At 30.6% G+C, this 16,841-nt stretch overlaps 1 protein-coding gene across 1 annotated transcript; it reads right to left on the bottom strand.

Annotated features, from left to right (window-relative positions):
- Positions 1 to 11,296: 11,296 nt before the first annotated feature.
- LOC107471215 (uncharacterized) lies at positions 11,297 to 14,966 on the bottom strand. Its single transcript, XM_016090663.3, has 2 exons — positions 14,660 to 14,966; positions 11,297 to 13,616 (listed from the first exon to the last, which is right to left on the bottom strand). Exon 2 carries the CDS (start codon positions 13,565 to 13,567, stop codon positions 11,762 to 11,764), a length of 1,806 nt encoding a protein of 601 aa, XP_015946149.1. The 5' UTR covers positions 13,568 to 13,616; positions 14,660 to 14,966; the 3' UTR covers positions 11,297 to 11,761.
- Positions 14,967 to 16,841: the final 1,875 nt, after the last annotated feature.

The following is a 16,841-nucleotide window of genomic DNA, read 5'->3' as shown; positions in this document are numbered from 1 at the left end:
TTCTGGAACTAATTGTTTGAGAATAGTTGTATTACTCTTCAAATTAAAAATCTTGATACAAGTTTTGCAGACACTTTATATCGAGATTAAAAATAAAATCTAAAAAAAAAACAATTTTCTTGATCTTTAATTACGTTGCTTTGTCTAATAATAAATTATTTGTAGGTGAATAAAATACTATTTTTTATTTTCAAAAAAATTATTTTTAAGGATTTTATTTACGCATATTGCAATATAAAAGTACTTTATGTCGGCATACAGTTATACTACATATATCAATTATGTGAGGGTGAATAAAATACTAATTTTTAAGGATTCCATTTGCACATATTGCAATATAAAAGTATGTCAACTTCTAATTATACGTATTATATTTGTAAAAATAATTACTTTGTATATGTTCTGTTTGAATGATCATTTAATTTAAAATAATACAAAGAAATGGTTGTGTGTAAAGTTGAGATCAGGTTTAAACTTTAAACATAAAAGTATATTTGTTCTTTTACATTATTATAAAATTTAACATTTAAAATTAACTATCACTTTTTCTATTTTTGTTTTAATTTAAAATATAGTGCCACCTGTTGGGTACAGATTTTTCTAACCTTTCAAGGGTATGATGTGTATTTTAATGTTTTTTGATAAATCAATTTTCTTTGTCCAAGACTCTCTAATCTATCTATAGCTGCAACTTGCTGTCTTTATTTTTTTGGTGTCTAGCTGAACCAAACCAAGTTGCTGCATTTTTATATTATTGCTTCTTACTTACTTACCCTACCTATCCGCTTTTCTTCAATTTTTTGTCCCCTTCTAGATTTGCGCAAATTTCCAACTTGCATTAATAAATCGAAGAATAAGAAAATTCAATAAGAAAATTAATTACACACATTTAGCTCGTTTTTCCTTTGAAATTAATTTTAACCTAAAAGTGTATATCAAAAGCACTCATAAAAATTAATTAAGTTGAGTTGCTCTAGTAGTTAATTTATTAATCCACTTAAATAAGAATTAATTTTTATATATAAGTTTTTTTTGTTATACAAGTCTTACAAGTTCTGAAATTTACTTACTCCTAAAACGCGCTTTTTATAGCACGTATGTTTCACGCTCCTCCTTAACAGATTTTTCAATCAATGTGCGCATGTTCTTCTTCATGTTACTACACGTTCTTCTTCTTCTTGCACGTTCTTTTTCTTCGTTATTTTTTTTCGTTATTGTCGTCATCAACACCACCTCCTCGTCTTCCTTCTTCTTTTTTCATTGGATTTTCTTCTCTTTCTTTCTTTTTCTCTTTCTCCCTCATCATCAATTATCTCGTTGTTGAATATAATGAATAATTCAAGTTTAGATTGTCGATTGAACCAAAATAAAATTGATTATTGTTTTTTAATCCAATCAAGTGACTGAAATGTGGTTCAATTTAGAAAAAAATACAGCATTAAAAAAAATATTTTTCTGTATTTACAGCGAATTTGGATGTAACACGAAGATATTTGGGTGTAAAACTAAGAAATTGGAATATATTTTTATTTTGATAAGTTTTGCATATTTCAAAACTCTTCCTCTTCCTCCTCTTCATCCTTTTTTTTTCATCATCATTACCATCTTCTTCTTTTTTTTTCTTATTCACCTTTTTCTTTTTGTTTTACCTTCTCAAGTTTTTTCTTGTTTTACTCTCTTAACAAGAATAAAAACAAAAAAAATCAAAAAAAAAAAGAAGAAACACATAATGCTACAAAATTACTTGAAAGATGATGAATTTACATTCATTTAACTAAAAGAAAGAAAGAAATAAGGAAAAGAAAAAAAAGAAGAAAAAAATGCAGCATTAGAAGAAATATTTTTCTGTATAAAAATACTATTTGTACATTAAAATCAGCCATCAATGTATTTGTGTATAAATACATGTGTGCTTTAATTTATTTTTAATGTATATTTGTATTCCAGTATATATTTTATATTGGTGGCTAACTTTGGTGGTTGATTTTAGTGTACACGTAGCATAACTCATTTCTTTATTTGTAGCAAATTTGGGTGTAAAACAAAGATATTTGAGTGTATTTTTATTCTGATAAGTTCTGCATAATTCAGAACTCTTCCTCTTCATCCTCCTCATCTTCTGCTGCTTCTTCTTTTTCATCTTCTTATTTCATATTCTCATAATTCTTTTTGAGAGAAAAAATAAATAAAGAAGAAAAAATATATATATATATATATAATGTTGCAAAATCAAAAGAAGAATGAGGAGAAACACGACGATGAAGATTAAACACGCGAAGAAAAAGGAGGAGAAATACAAAGAAGAAGGAAGAAGAGGAGGAGGAGAAAAAACACGAAGAAAAAATGACAGTTGTGATTTTCATCGAGGTAGAAGAAGAAGAGTCGTTCGTAATGGTGAATGAGCGCTTTGGAAATGTGATGTGCGTATTCACGCTTTTGTGGGTAAACGTATCTTCTATTGAGTTTGGCACAACTTGTAAGATTTGTAAGTCAAAAAAACTTATATATAGCATAATTGCTTAAATAAATATCGAGAATTCAAATTTTATTTTATCCAGTAATTCATTTGTCAATAATAAATCTTTAAATTGAACTCAATATATGACAGACTATTAAAAAATACTGTAAAAAAATAAAAAAACAATCACCAAAATTAATTAGTATATGCAACTTGATGGGAAAATATATTGTGGAAGCTCAATATTTTTTTAATATTTGAGTGGATACTCATATCGATCTTTAATAATTTTTGGAAGGACTACGAGATTTGTTTGATATAAGATATTCAATTTTTTGAGATTAATTATTTTTTTATTAATATTTTTTTTGTTAAAATATATTTATGTGATATATTAATTATTAATATATTTTTTATTTAATTTTTATAAATAAAATTAATTTAAAATTTATTAATATTTTTTAATTTTATATAATAAATTTAGTCAATATATTTAAAAAATATAATAAAAAACTAAATAGTCTTAACAATTATTTTTAAAAATAACAAAACTTTTATCGTAATTAATTTTTAATGGATAAATATATAGTTTAACATGTCATGTGTAGACTTATTCCACTAATATAAAAAAATATTAACAAAGAAACTAATTAATTTCACAAAAATAAAAATAAAAAATAAAAAAATATTTTTTTATTAAAAATTTCATTACCTTTTAAAATAATTTTCAAAAACTGTTTAAGATTTTTTTTTAGGGCAATATTTTGACAAAGGGTTCAATTGAGGGAGTTGGAACTTAAATTTATTAGTCAAATGAGGGACGACCTTGGCCCTTGGGATGGAATAATCCATATAATGTGGATTTAGAATTTTTGATAGATATTCTATTGAAGCTGGGCAAGTGAAATAAATAAATAGTGGCATTTTTCTTGTCATCTTATTAATTTTATTTTCTCCTTTTTTGATATAGTTTTTTTTTCTTAATTTAACTGTGGTTTTTAAATTTCAATAATTCATTAATTAATTAATATTTATTATGTCTTTCAATAACTATGCTAAGACAAATTACCATCAACAACTATTCCAAAATAAATCTGGATTAGACAAAGTAGAGAGAAGTTGAAGTGAATTTCATTGAATTTCAAAGGGAATAAAAGAAAATAAAAAACAAGTTATTTCAATTAGAATTATCTGATTTTAGTTTTGTACATTTTTGTTTCTAAATGATTATTTACTTAGTTAGTATAAAAAATATTTACTTTTACAAAAGTATGAATTTATAATTATATATCTATATAAAATATGTTACACTGCATTAAAAGTTCAATCCATTATTTATAATTACTTACTTTAGAAAAATTTTCAAATGTATCCGGAACATTAGTGTTCCAGTTGTTTTAACCGTTAATTTCAATTAATATATATTATATATATTTTTTAAATTTAGATCAACGGTTAAAACAACTGAAACACTGGTGTTCTTGGTATACTTGAAACTCTTCCCTTACTTTATATGTAGAGAGAGAGATTAACGTAACAAAGTTAATGCCACTTAGGTAATCAATTATTTGAAATTTGATTTGAAAATTAGATATAATGACTTTTATTTGGTGGAGTTTGAAAAATATAGATGCACCAAGTCTTATCTCACAAGTAAAAAGATTAATTTTATCTACAACCGTGCGTACTCATTATGTCTTCAATGAAATCAAAAGCATGCTTTGGAAAAACCTTGAATATTGAAGTGACATGAATGGATGGATGAATGTACCTTTGGTGACTTTGAAAAAAAAAACAACAAAAAATTGCAGAAGATGCCATGAGAGTTGGAAGAATTGACTAGACAAGGTGGAAGTCATTGTTGTTTCACAATCAAAGGAATGAAATGGAATCAGAAAAAGAAGCAAATGAATTTGAGAGAAGTGTGACAGGCAAAGGAATTATATATAATGGGAACAAAATTATAGAATATGGTAAAAAACGAAGGATGTGACTAATTAATAATATTAATTTTTCTGAAATTCAAATCAATTTGAATTAATCTAGTGCTTAACTCATTTGTCCGCTTAATTAAGTATTGAAAGTTCGAATTTTATATTATACATACAACGTGTAATAATCCATTAACAAATTTAGATGGAATTTAAATATGAGACGAATTTATCTTTAATATGTTGTATTAGAAGATACAATAAATTTTATTTTTCTAAAATCCACCCAAATCAAAAGCAAAGCATGAAAATGACATTACAATATTTTTAAAGTTTTGGACAAAATCAATGCATGGTTAGTGGAAGTATATGGTATAAAAAAAATATGACTAAAGAAGTTCAAAAATTAGAATTCTACTTTATTACGGGAATCATTACTTAGCGTGACATAGAAGTATTTTTCTTTTTTTTTTTTAAAGTTAAAAATGGGATTTAAATTCGAGATTTTTAGGTGAGAAAGAAAAAATTATACATTTAAACTATAGCTTATTGACGCATAAAAACACTTTTTGTAATCTTTTAAAAGTTAAAACATATTTCAATTTGAATTTATTTTTTGATTTGATCCATTTTGGCATGCAATTTTGCCAAATGCTTCATTGCAAAGCAAGTAACCAACCATGTACTATTTTTTTGCATGACCATGGTTCAAAATGTATATGTTTGATGCTTTTTTTTTTATTTAGGTTTTAGGTTTAAGTCTTGCGAAATAATTTGAAAAAATTATCGCCTCAATATGATACAGATAATTTTGAATAAAAAAAAAATCATTTTTGGTAAAATATATAATTGATTTTTTTTTAATTCTTCGAACCAACTAATAGAGATTCAGGCATTGCAAATGTCCTATATAAAAAGGCGATCTTTCCAAATTCGTTGCTTCATACAAATCTAAAATTCAAAATCATGGTGTTGCTCAAAAGACATAGCACCTCAACCTAATAAACCAACCGAATGTTGGTATAAATAATTGATTTCTACTAAAGAAAAAGAAAAAGGGAAGTTGTGGTCCAATTTTCCATTGGTCTAGCCCAAATCCATTTTTTTTTTATTTTAACAGGAAACAGAGGAAATTTCATTCATGTGGAGCCAAAATGTCCATCAAAACTAGGCTAATTACATGACTAAATGCATCTTCTTTTTTTTGTTTGTTCGTTGGAACTAAATGCATCTTTTATCTACACAGTATTTGAACGGAAATGTTTGGTTAAAAAAATAAAAAAATAAAAAACAGTTAAAATTTATCTTATTTAATATTTATTAATTATTATAATAATAAAAAATTTTTTATCTTCTTAACATTACCAATGTTTGAATTGGTAAGAGTAAATTGAGTTAATTTATGAATTACTCTATTCTCACTTCATTTTACATGATTAAAAAATTGATCTAAAATTACTATTTAAAACTAGAACATCTCCTTTTATAGCACGAAAAAAAAAACCTAAAGCATCAACAATAAAAAAATTAAAATTTTAAATCTTAAATCTCAAATAAATGAAAAAGGATAATGCCTCTCTTATCTAAAAACTAATTCAGCAACATAAGCAACCATACTAATCAATGATTCACCCGATGCTAAACTTAACTCACAAGCTATTACCCTTGAAAAAATAACCAAATAGAATGTTAAGTGGAAAAGTAAACCTAACCTTGGTTAATTTGGCCAGAAATGTTTTCCAAAATATTATGAATACGGATATCCTTTGAAGATATCAGCGTTGTCCCATTTTTATTTTTCCAATCCATTAATGGCTTATGGCTTTTCGGCTCATAACATGCTTTACATTTTTTTCCTAAAATCGAAGTTTGAAAAAAAAATGGTTTGGAGGATGTAACCAAAAAAATTAACTTCAAGACAGAAAATTTCATTTAAATAAGGTGATTTCTTCTAAATCACTTTCACCGCTATTGATGAAGTAAAATTTTCAAACTTTCATTAATTGATTCATTGGTTATAGTAAAAGCTTTTAATGAACCTATAACATAAATATACTATATTAGTGTATATACATAATGTATAGTATATTGGGAAATATTTGAAATGATAATTTTTAATCTCTAATTTTTTTTTTAAAAAAAATATCCTCTATCTCTTCCTGAAATTGAACATGCATCTCTGAGAACTAGAAAAACACATAGCATCCATAGTACCCAACCCTATTTCGTTTTTTGGCCTTCGGCCCTTCGTTGTATTTATACCACACATTAATCAACCCAACGTCCATTTAGCAAGCATTATCTCTTTCGAGTTACTGGAGCCAGAACTGCTACTCTGATTCTGTCAGCTAGGCATCGCCGTTAACTGAGGAGAGGCCGAATGCTAACCTGATGTGGCTCCAGCAGAAAAATTTGTAGCTGAATTTCTGCTATTGATGAAATTGTGGCTGGTGGAAGCTAGTTTACCATCTCCATTTTTCAGCTGCCTTCGAATTAGGTGTGGCGGATTAGGTAAGGTCACCTTCCTCCAGTAGTTCATTTTTACCCATTCAAGCTCAACCTTTGGTTGTCATCAAGGTATGTCCGATTAAGTTTTTTTGTTAATTCAAATTAGTTTAATTCTGATGATAGTCTATGCCTTTTCAACGGTTCTCTGTTTAAGGTGTTGGGTTGTTATTCTAGAATTTAGAAATTAAGTCACATTATCCAGTTCTATGCTGTGGATAGGTGATAAACCCCATTTGTAGGGTTTATCTTGTATTGATTTTAGGAGATTTTATAACCTTTTACCCACATTTATCCATTGAAATAGCATGATTTCATAACTTCTCCTTTAATTGTGCTTAAGAGTGAAAACATGCTTTTTAGGTCTAAAAATAAATAAATTTAATTTACCTTGATTCCATTAGATGCCTTGATATGTTTGTTAAGTGATTTAAGGTTTAGGAGGCAAAGATCGGATCAAGGGAATGAAGAAAGAAGCATGAAAAGTTGGAGAACTCATGAAGAAATGAAAGAACCGGAAAGCTGTCAAGCCGACCTCTTCGCACTTAAACGACCATAACTTGAGCTACAAAGGTCCAAATGATGCGGTTCCAGTTGGGTTAGAAAGCTAACATCCGGAGCTTTGAAACGATATAAGATTTGCCATAGTTTCTACACGTATGGTGGCGCGCACGCGCCGTTGCTGCCACCTAGTTCACTTAAAGCAAAACGTGGCCAGCGATTTTAGAAGCCTTATGGGCCCAATCCAACTCATTTCTGATGCTATTTAAGCCAAGGATTGAAGGGGGAATGAAGATACTCTCATAATTTAGAAGTTAGTAACCATTAGTCATAGTTTAGTTTTAGAAGTAGTTTTTAGAGAGAGAAGCTCTCACTTTTCTCTAGGATTAGGATTAGGATTAGGTTTAGTTCTTAGATCTAGATTTTAATTCATCTTCTTCAACTTCTATCTTCTCAATTCCTTGTAGTTACATTCATTCTTCTTCCATTCTTTTATTGTAATTTCCTTTATGTTGTTCTTGTATTTTGTTGTAGATCTACTATTGTTCCTTCCATTTTCTTTCAATTCAATAAGAGGTAATTCATAATAATTGTTCTTCTTTGCTTTTCTATTGTTGATCTCTTGCCTTTGTAGTTAGATCTCTCTTTAATTCTTGCAATTTATGTTGTTTACTTTTGTTTCCTTTTATGTGTTTGTTGAAATGCCTCTTCTAGATATAGTGTAGATTTTGTTCCTCTTGGCCTAGGTAGAGTAATTAGTGACACTTGAGTTATCTAATTCCTTTGTTGATTGGTAATTGGAGAGATTGCTAATTGGTTTGGAGTGTACTAAAGCTAGTCTTTCTTTGGGAGTTGGCTAGGACTTGTGGCTCAAGTCAATTCATCCACTTGACTTTCCTTTATTTAGTAAGAGTTAACTAAGTGGTAGCAATGAATAATTCTCATCACAATTGAGAAGGATAACTAGGATAGAACTTCTAATTTTCATACCTTGCCAAGAGCCTTTTATAGTTGTTAGTTTACTTTCTTGCCATTTATCTTTCATGTTTCTTATTAAAACCCCAAAATAACTCACAACCAATAATAAGACACTTTATTGTAATTCCTAGGGAGAACGACCCGAGGTTCAATACTTCAGTTTATAAATTTAGGGGTTTGTTTTAGTGACAAACAACTTTTTGTATGAAAGGATTATTGCTTGGTTTAGAAACTATACTTTGACGAGATTTTATTTGAGAAATTCTAAACCGTCAAAAATCCAATCATCAATAGGTTTGGGGCATTGAAATTAAAACCTTATACTGGAGTCGTAAACAATTGGGTTAGTTTAATTGGGTTTGGTTCCAGTAATTTTACATGCAGCTTAGGTTAGCTTCCTGCAGTTGCTGTCATTAGTTCTGTTTATTCACATTTTTTGTCACCAACCTGGACTTTGGCAGGGGTAAAATTATGTCCACAAACGAGGATGATGTTAAGAATGATTCTGATAATGATTTGGGTGATGATTTCGATTATCAACCGAATGTAGAAGATGATGCTGAAGATGACGATATGGATTCGTTGGATTCTACTAGTAAGAGTCAACAAGATTGTGGTGTAAAAAGAATAGCAGATTTAATGGTGGAGGATATTTGAAACCTGGAGTTTAGGACAGAAGATGAGGCTTGCCAATTTTATAACGCTTATGCTTTGTTGGCATGGATTTGTAATGAGGAAGGACGACACCGTTAGGGATAACGAAGGTAGAATCATTTGCAGGCAACTTGTTTGCAATAAGGAGGGCTGGAGGAATATGAGGTATCTTGATCTGGATGATAGATCAAGGGAGGCAAGTCACTCACGCGAACCAAGTGTCCAGCTCGGCTTAGGGTAAAGCTTGACTACGGTTGCGGAAGATGGAAGGTATCATGTTTTGTGGAATCTCACAACCACGATCTGACGACCCCCCAATTTGCACATCTCGTTCCGGCCAATCGTCCTCTCACTGTTACTGATAAAGTCCAAGTGAAAAATCTTCATAATTTTGGTGTCAAGACGTGCCATATTATGAGATATATTGTGTTCCAGAAGGGTGGATATCGTCATGCTGGCTTCACACGCAAAGATTTGTACAACCACATTGATCGTTATCGTAGATCAAAAGTAAAAAACGGGGCTGCCAATGCGGCAATACATGAAGAATTGCGTGCTTACCTTTAATAATGGGCATCTAAAAAATAGCCTATTTGGGTGGGTGTTTGTCTTCGACATGTAATAGATGGCATATTTTTCACATAAACATTTTGGGGCCACACCATCTTTTACATCCCCAGGTTGCAGCGAACATGAAGTTGCATATTCAGCTTTGAGTTCGTGTTGTACGCCGTCTCCACCTCTGCTTCGTCTCGTGTTTGAGGAGCATGCATCACTGGCCATCAATCTAATTAACATTTAACACCACCATAAATAACTATGATCAACTACTACATTTGAAATTGAAACAATCTTCTTTCATGACTAGTGATTAAAGAAAATGAGTAACAGAACAAATAACGCAAGATTGGTAGTGAAATTCGAAAAAAATACAAACGCATGAGCTAGAAGAAGAAGCAGTAAGCCTTACAAGAATTTTTGGATAGGTTTCAGATTTCGGTTGCCGGTTCCTGGCCGGGGAGTGGACAAGTTACGGCCTTCGAGGGATTCGAAAAAACTTAACCCTGCCGGTAAGTCACCGAAAAAAAAGCAACGCATGAGCTACAAGAAGAACACAGGGTATTCGAGGTTTTCGGATGAACTTACCCCAACCGGTGAGTCACCGAAAAATAAAAAATACATTACATAGAAGAAGCAGTGGACTTTACAAGGGTATTTTGAGAGAGTTTTGCAGTGGGTCGCCGCTAGAAGAAGAAGCAGTAGCCAGTGTCTTTGGTTTCGGATCAGCTTAACCCTGCCGGTAAGTCACTGAAGCATACAGACGCATGGGGTAGAGGAAGAAACAGTGGGCCTTCCAACGAGAGTTTGGCTTCGACGAATTAGGAATAAAACTTCTTAATTTTGAAATATTTGGTAAAATTTAACTATTTGCACATTGTTTTTGGAATACATATACGTTATGTGGTATAATGTAAATAACATAAAATACAATGCAGTATGAAAACATTTAATGAATCAATTAATAAAATTTTAAAAACTTTTCTTAATTAATGGCTGTGATGGTGATACCAAAGTAAGGGTAAATCACCCACAAAATTGTCATGGATTTAGAAAAAATCACCTTTAAATAATGATTTTTAATTTTCTTGATCTACTCAAATTAATAATAGGTTGGAAGTTGCAACTAGCCTTAGGAGCAAGTAATAATAAAAATTCATATGAAATGGACTGTGTTGGATTGAGCCCTTAGTTTTTTAACCAAAATAGAACAAATAGACAAAATTACATGTAAAAGAGTTTTAAATGGATAAAAGTACATATCAAGAGTTGTAAACATTAAAGTACACTCCACAAAGTGTTTTTTTTTTTTTTGGGACAAAAGTACACACCAAAGACTTGTATATATTAAATCCTTATTAACAACATAATACTTTTGTCTAATAAAAATAATCTTTTATGTATATTTTGATGTTTACGAATTTTTTACGCGTATTTTTGTCCACCTCAAATTTTTTTGTGTGAATTTGTCTATTTACTCACCAAAATAAGAAGGAAAAAACAAAAACGAAAAACAAACTTAGTTTGCACCTCACACACAATCTCAAAAGAGGAACCTCTTCCAAGGGTAAAAAAATGCCAGCTTACAAGAGACAATCATAGCAACTTTTCCTTGCTTCAATACTTTATTTTCCAAGTGATCAATCATCTTGTTCTAACAATCAAATCATAACTAGGCTTTCCCTAATTAGAATTTAAACATGGAAACAAATAGATTGAAGGGATTGTTATTGTTTTCAGCAAAAATAGACATACATTGTTGATAACTCTCACTCTTAATTGAAATCATCACAAGTTCAAAGCACTTTTTCCTTTCCTTGGTTCATAGTACAAAATCACTGATAGTACTGTTTTACACTTTCCAAACAAAAGATAAAATTCAATCACAATATGTATGGATTTCATCAAAAGTAAGATGAAAAGGTATGCTTACCAAGTATATGATGCACGTTAAGATGAGTTTCAAACACAAAATCACCCTTTAAACTCTGCATGCTGAGCCTCTAAAGACACAGTTCAAGGAAAAATCTATCTCTAAATTTCTTCAATAACTTCAGCTTATTGGCTTCAAATCTACTACCAAAAACTTAGTCTTATTTTCATACCATTTTCTTTATACAAAAAGAAAAAAAGAAAAAAGAAAAAAAGCAAGAAAATGTCTATCCAGATTCCATCATCAACTGACAGTGTTAGCAGGAGGTTTCTTCTCTTGGAGGGAGATTACAGTTTCAAAAGCACCAACCAATGCTTTAACCTTGCTCTTCCGTGCTTCGACTAGTTTACTCGCCGTTTCCTCGATCACGTTATTGAACAATCCCTGAGCATCTTTCTTGTCCTGCATATCTTGATGTCTCAAGACAACCTTCTCTGGACCAGTTGTAGCATCGGCTCCATCAGCAAAACCTTCATCTAGTCCTTTAAGGCTTTTCCTTCCACCCTTAAGATTTGCTTTCTCCCCCAACAGTTTTGCTCTCCGAAATTTTAGCCTCCTTGGAGTGTTTCTCTCAAGTTGATTATCGACAACTTTTCCCCTTCTGAACTTCAATTTCAGCACTTGGGCCACATCATCGGAGCACACAATCCCACCCTTTGTCGGCTTTCCCTTCTCCTCAACTTCCAAAGTCTCCCTATTTTCCATGTTTTCAAGCTCATGGTTACTTGAGAAAGAATCCATCTCGAATTCACTAGTTGTATAGTCAGATTCCTCTTGATCTTCTTGGGATACAGATTCAGAAGTTGAAGGCGGTGAAGGGTTTGGCGGTGACATCTGCGGAAGGGATGGTTCATTGTCATAGCTTGGATTTTGATCAGATTCCAAAGTTTTGTTCCCACTTTCCATCTTGATAACGTACAGAGTTTTTTCCTCGACCTGATTGTCATTATTGTTGGATTCCTCAGGTGCAACTTTTCTGGCATTCTGCTGATTCTTAAGACGAGACACGATTTTCAGGCTCTTATTCTTTCTTGAATTTAAACTTGCAACTCTTACAAGAGAAGGTCTTGGGGACACTGGGGTCCTTATTGGTGCTATCAATTTTCTTGAAGCTGTTTTGGAAGAGGCTGCATCCTTTTCCATCTTGATCTCACTATTCATTTTGCTACCAAAGCTTTTTGAGGATTTCATAGTTGAAATTGTGTTCCTTGTGGCAGAGTCTAGGCTCAAAGAAGTTACCCGTTTTTCAGACAACTTCATGTCCTTATTACCCTTTAAAGAAGATGCCTCCGACGAAGTTCCCACCAGGTTGGAAGTTGATCTTGATGAAGTTTTGACCTTGGAATTTGATCTTGATGGTGTTTCCCCATTGTTGGAAATTGACTTTGATTGAGCCTTCACCTTCTTGGAACTTAAATTTGATGGAGCTTCCACCTTCTTAGAAGCTGATTTTGGTGAAGTTTCCAACTTGAGAGAAGTTGATTTCAATGAAGATTTCACCTCCTTTGCAGTCGTTGAAATTTCCTGTATTGCCGAGGGAGATGTATGGGATTTCAGGAGGGAAGGTTTGAACTTGACCAACGATGTTTTCTTCCAGTTTTCCCGAGCATCATTCCCTATTTGCTTTTCCTTGTCGAATGATTTTGTTGACAGTCCATGCTTATTGGTGCCAGCAGTATCAGAAATGTCATGCTCGGAATCAATTGATTCTTGTAGTTTGACAAAAGGCAACCTTGAATCAAGCGACCCTCTGAGTTTGGCAACCGATGTCATTATCCCCCCAATACTCTTTTGAGAACTCTGGTAAAGTTGTTTTCGTGTAGCTCTATCAGGTATAGAACGCCTTTCGATCCCTTCAAGTTCATGCCTCCTCCCATATTTACAAAAATCATGACAAGAACCAGTTGAAGCTCGGAGATAACGAGGAACAACTTTTGCAGTGTTATTTCCAGAAGATCCTTTGCCAGAAGAGAACCTTCTTGTTTCAACCGTATCCGGCTTAGTCACTTCTGGGGTTAATGCCAATTCTTCACTTTCCTTGTCCATCATATTGGAGCAAGATACTCAAATGAGCAGAACACTATTCACGACCACGATCCTAAAACTCGAAACAAAGCAAAGAAAAGAACCAAATGTTAGGTAATTACTGTAGCAACAACTAAGTAGTGTTGGTTACATGAATCGAACAACATTATTGCGCCTTGTCATGGAATAAAAGACATACAGATACAAATAACTTGTGAAAGACAACACCACTCTGAACTCATTCTGAATTTAAACTCAAAATCAATGTCTCTAAACAAAAGTGTACAAAAATCATCACCAAAGAAATGTCTACTTTTTTTCAATCTGATTGATTCTTCTCCACTGTAACCACACTAACAAAAGTGTTTATTGTCATTATAGAAACTAAAAATTAAAAACACGAAACAGTAAATGCAGCAGAAACCAATCATAAAGCCACAAATACAGATAGTAAATGAAATCATCAGAACATCCAAAAGGAAAAATCAAGATGCCGCAAATGGTAAAAAGTTTATGTTATGTGTAATAATTGTAAAATACTGTAAGCTTTCACTGATCATCATAACGATAAAAAAACAAATAAATAGAAGGGTACTTCATAAAGCACATTAACAATGGAACACAATCTAAGGAAATCATTGAAGGAAATGATATGAATTGCAAACAAATTCAGTCTGATAGCCATAATCATGCATTTTGAGGTAATCAAAATCAAATAACAATTGAATCATAATATTCACCCAAAAGAGCAAAATCATCACCACAATATACTGATTAATATTCAGCACAAGACATATATGACCCCACATCACAAAAACCATAGCAATCATAATGACTAAGCAAGCTTTTTCAATTTTATCATCTTCCACCACCATACACAATACCAATCGATGAAGCACTGAATACATAAATAACCATCGGATTAAAAATCCCACAAAAGAAAACCCCAATCCAATAAAACAGAGAAAAGTGAATCAGGGGAGGTTCTGAAGAAAACACCAATCTCAGATCATTAAAAAAAAACAGATTTTTACGCAAACCCGTTTGCATTTAAGAGAAAACAAACAGAACCCAGACGACGAATTTTTTTTTTTTGGAGTAGAACTAGTAGCGTACCTTGTTATACGGCACCGTTCTATTCGAAAAAGGGTGCTTCTTCTTAACACAACAAAAAAAAAAACGAAGAGAATGAATGAAAAGAGTGTGTGTGTGTGTGAATGAAGAAAGCGAATTGCAGAACACAACACAAGTTAAATGAAGAAGATGAAAAGGGAGGAGTGTAGAGAACGTGCAAGCAAGTGTTTTCTTTTCTTTCTGTGGTTGCCTTTTTTATTTTTGCCCCTTACTTTCTTTCTTACACTCTGCGCATTTTTTTCGTAACAGAATCCAAAGAAACGAAACGGGGAGAGACAGAGAGAGAGAGAGAGAGAAAGAGAGAGAGAGAGAGTTAGTTTTTGTTTTATTTCGTCACACTTTTTTTTTTTGGATCATTGGTTGGGTCCCACTCGATAAAATTATGGGATTGTGAATTTTATATTGGCGATCTCGAACAGAAAAATGACAATCAAGAATCAAATAAGATAAATTAGTATGCATTTAGAGTACAGTATAAATAAATATAATTTTATTACGTTGTTATTTAATGAGGAATTGACTCGTTATTTATGGTGTATAGTTTTTCAAAATTTGAATTACATTTCATTTCAAAATAGCATTGATGGCAGCTTTGAATTTAGTCATCAATTCATGAATTAACGACTATGTTATGTGTATAATTGTATATTAAAATTAATTATTAATATTTTTTTAAATTTAACTAATCTGTATTCTTATTTCGTAGGCACGAATTAAAATTATTAGTAATAAAAAATTTTAAATATTTTATTTTAATAAATACATTGAGAATTTAAATTTTATATCATTTTTTATAAAAAAATTTTTAATTTTTAATAATGTCACTATACAAATTATCATATATGATTTTTTACATCGTATATTTATATAAATTAAAAAATACTAATAACTTTAATATAAAAAACACACTATTTATATGTCGTTTTTCAATTTCAACAACTCATTCTTTAATTTTTATCCATTATATATTTTGCTACTAAAAAGAAGGAAAAAGATAGAAAATGGAAAATTAATAAAGAAAAAATAATATTGAGGATAATTTTATCTTTTTTTCTTATGATTTCAATAAAATTAATTATCATCTTAAATATGTTGCATAAATAAAAAGATATAAATAATATAAAACGAAAGGAGTACCATGTATGGAAAAATCAACAATTCAATTACTTCATGTTAATCTTCTTCTTTAAATCTTAATCATATGAATCATATTATTGACACATAAAAAAAATTGAAAATAAATATAAAATTCATTGCATAATACCAAAAATTATTTACGTAATTCTCTTAAAAAATAAAAAGAACTACTATAAGTTTAGACCACGAACAACATACATGTTCCCAACAAAAATGCTCCTTAAACATTAAAAATTAGTATTCAATTTATATAGTTATTATATTCGTATATATTATAACTAAATTTATCATAACAAAATAATCAAAAAAATTTACAACAATATAATCAAATTTTTTTATAAACACACTTGAATAATTAAATATACACCCCTCATTTTCGGTTCACCATAACCAGCACCCCTTGTTTTCAGTTTTGATCATTCATTTCAATACTCCTAAATTCCTATAACATTTATAAAGGAAATCACCTAACTCATATCTATGGTGGTGGAGCTCTATGTTTGTCAAAAAATATCAATAACATTGCTTGAATAAATGAGATTAGTAATGAAAAAAATTACCTAATATACACGCATTATCATCTTTATAATTTTAAGTGTTAGAATATTTGGTCTATGTATGTAATTATCAACTGACAAATAGGTATGAACTAGACTAGATTAGATGAAATATAAAATATGTAAACCAATTTTAAATGATTAGCATACATCATCTTCCATTATTGTGATATTGACCAAATAAAATAATCATTTTACTCCAAAATTATTATGGCTCAAAAGAAATGAAGAGTTACAGACTTGAGAGGATCGGAATACATTATTAGTCAAGTTAATTAGCACCACTATTATTCTTCATAGAATATCGTTACTTCTACACCACGATCATTACAAAAAAATACGCCAAATATTATTGGATTTATAATTAAATTTAGTGACGAACGTTGTCAACAAATTTTTTTAATTGTAACAAATAAAAATTTGTCCCTCGAATAAATTATTGTCAGATTTAAAATTCTACCGTTAAATCC

This window comes from Arachis duranensis, chromosome 10 (assembly GCF_000817695.3).
Source record: "Arachis duranensis cultivar V14167 chromosome 10, aradu.V14167.gnm2.J7QH, whole genome shotgun sequence".
Taxonomy (NCBI): Eukaryota; Viridiplantae; Streptophyta; class Magnoliopsida; order Fabales; family Fabaceae; genus Arachis; species Arachis duranensis.
The sequence above is the reverse complement of the archived record's forward strand: the minus strand, read 5'-3'. Positions and strand labels throughout refer to the sequence as shown.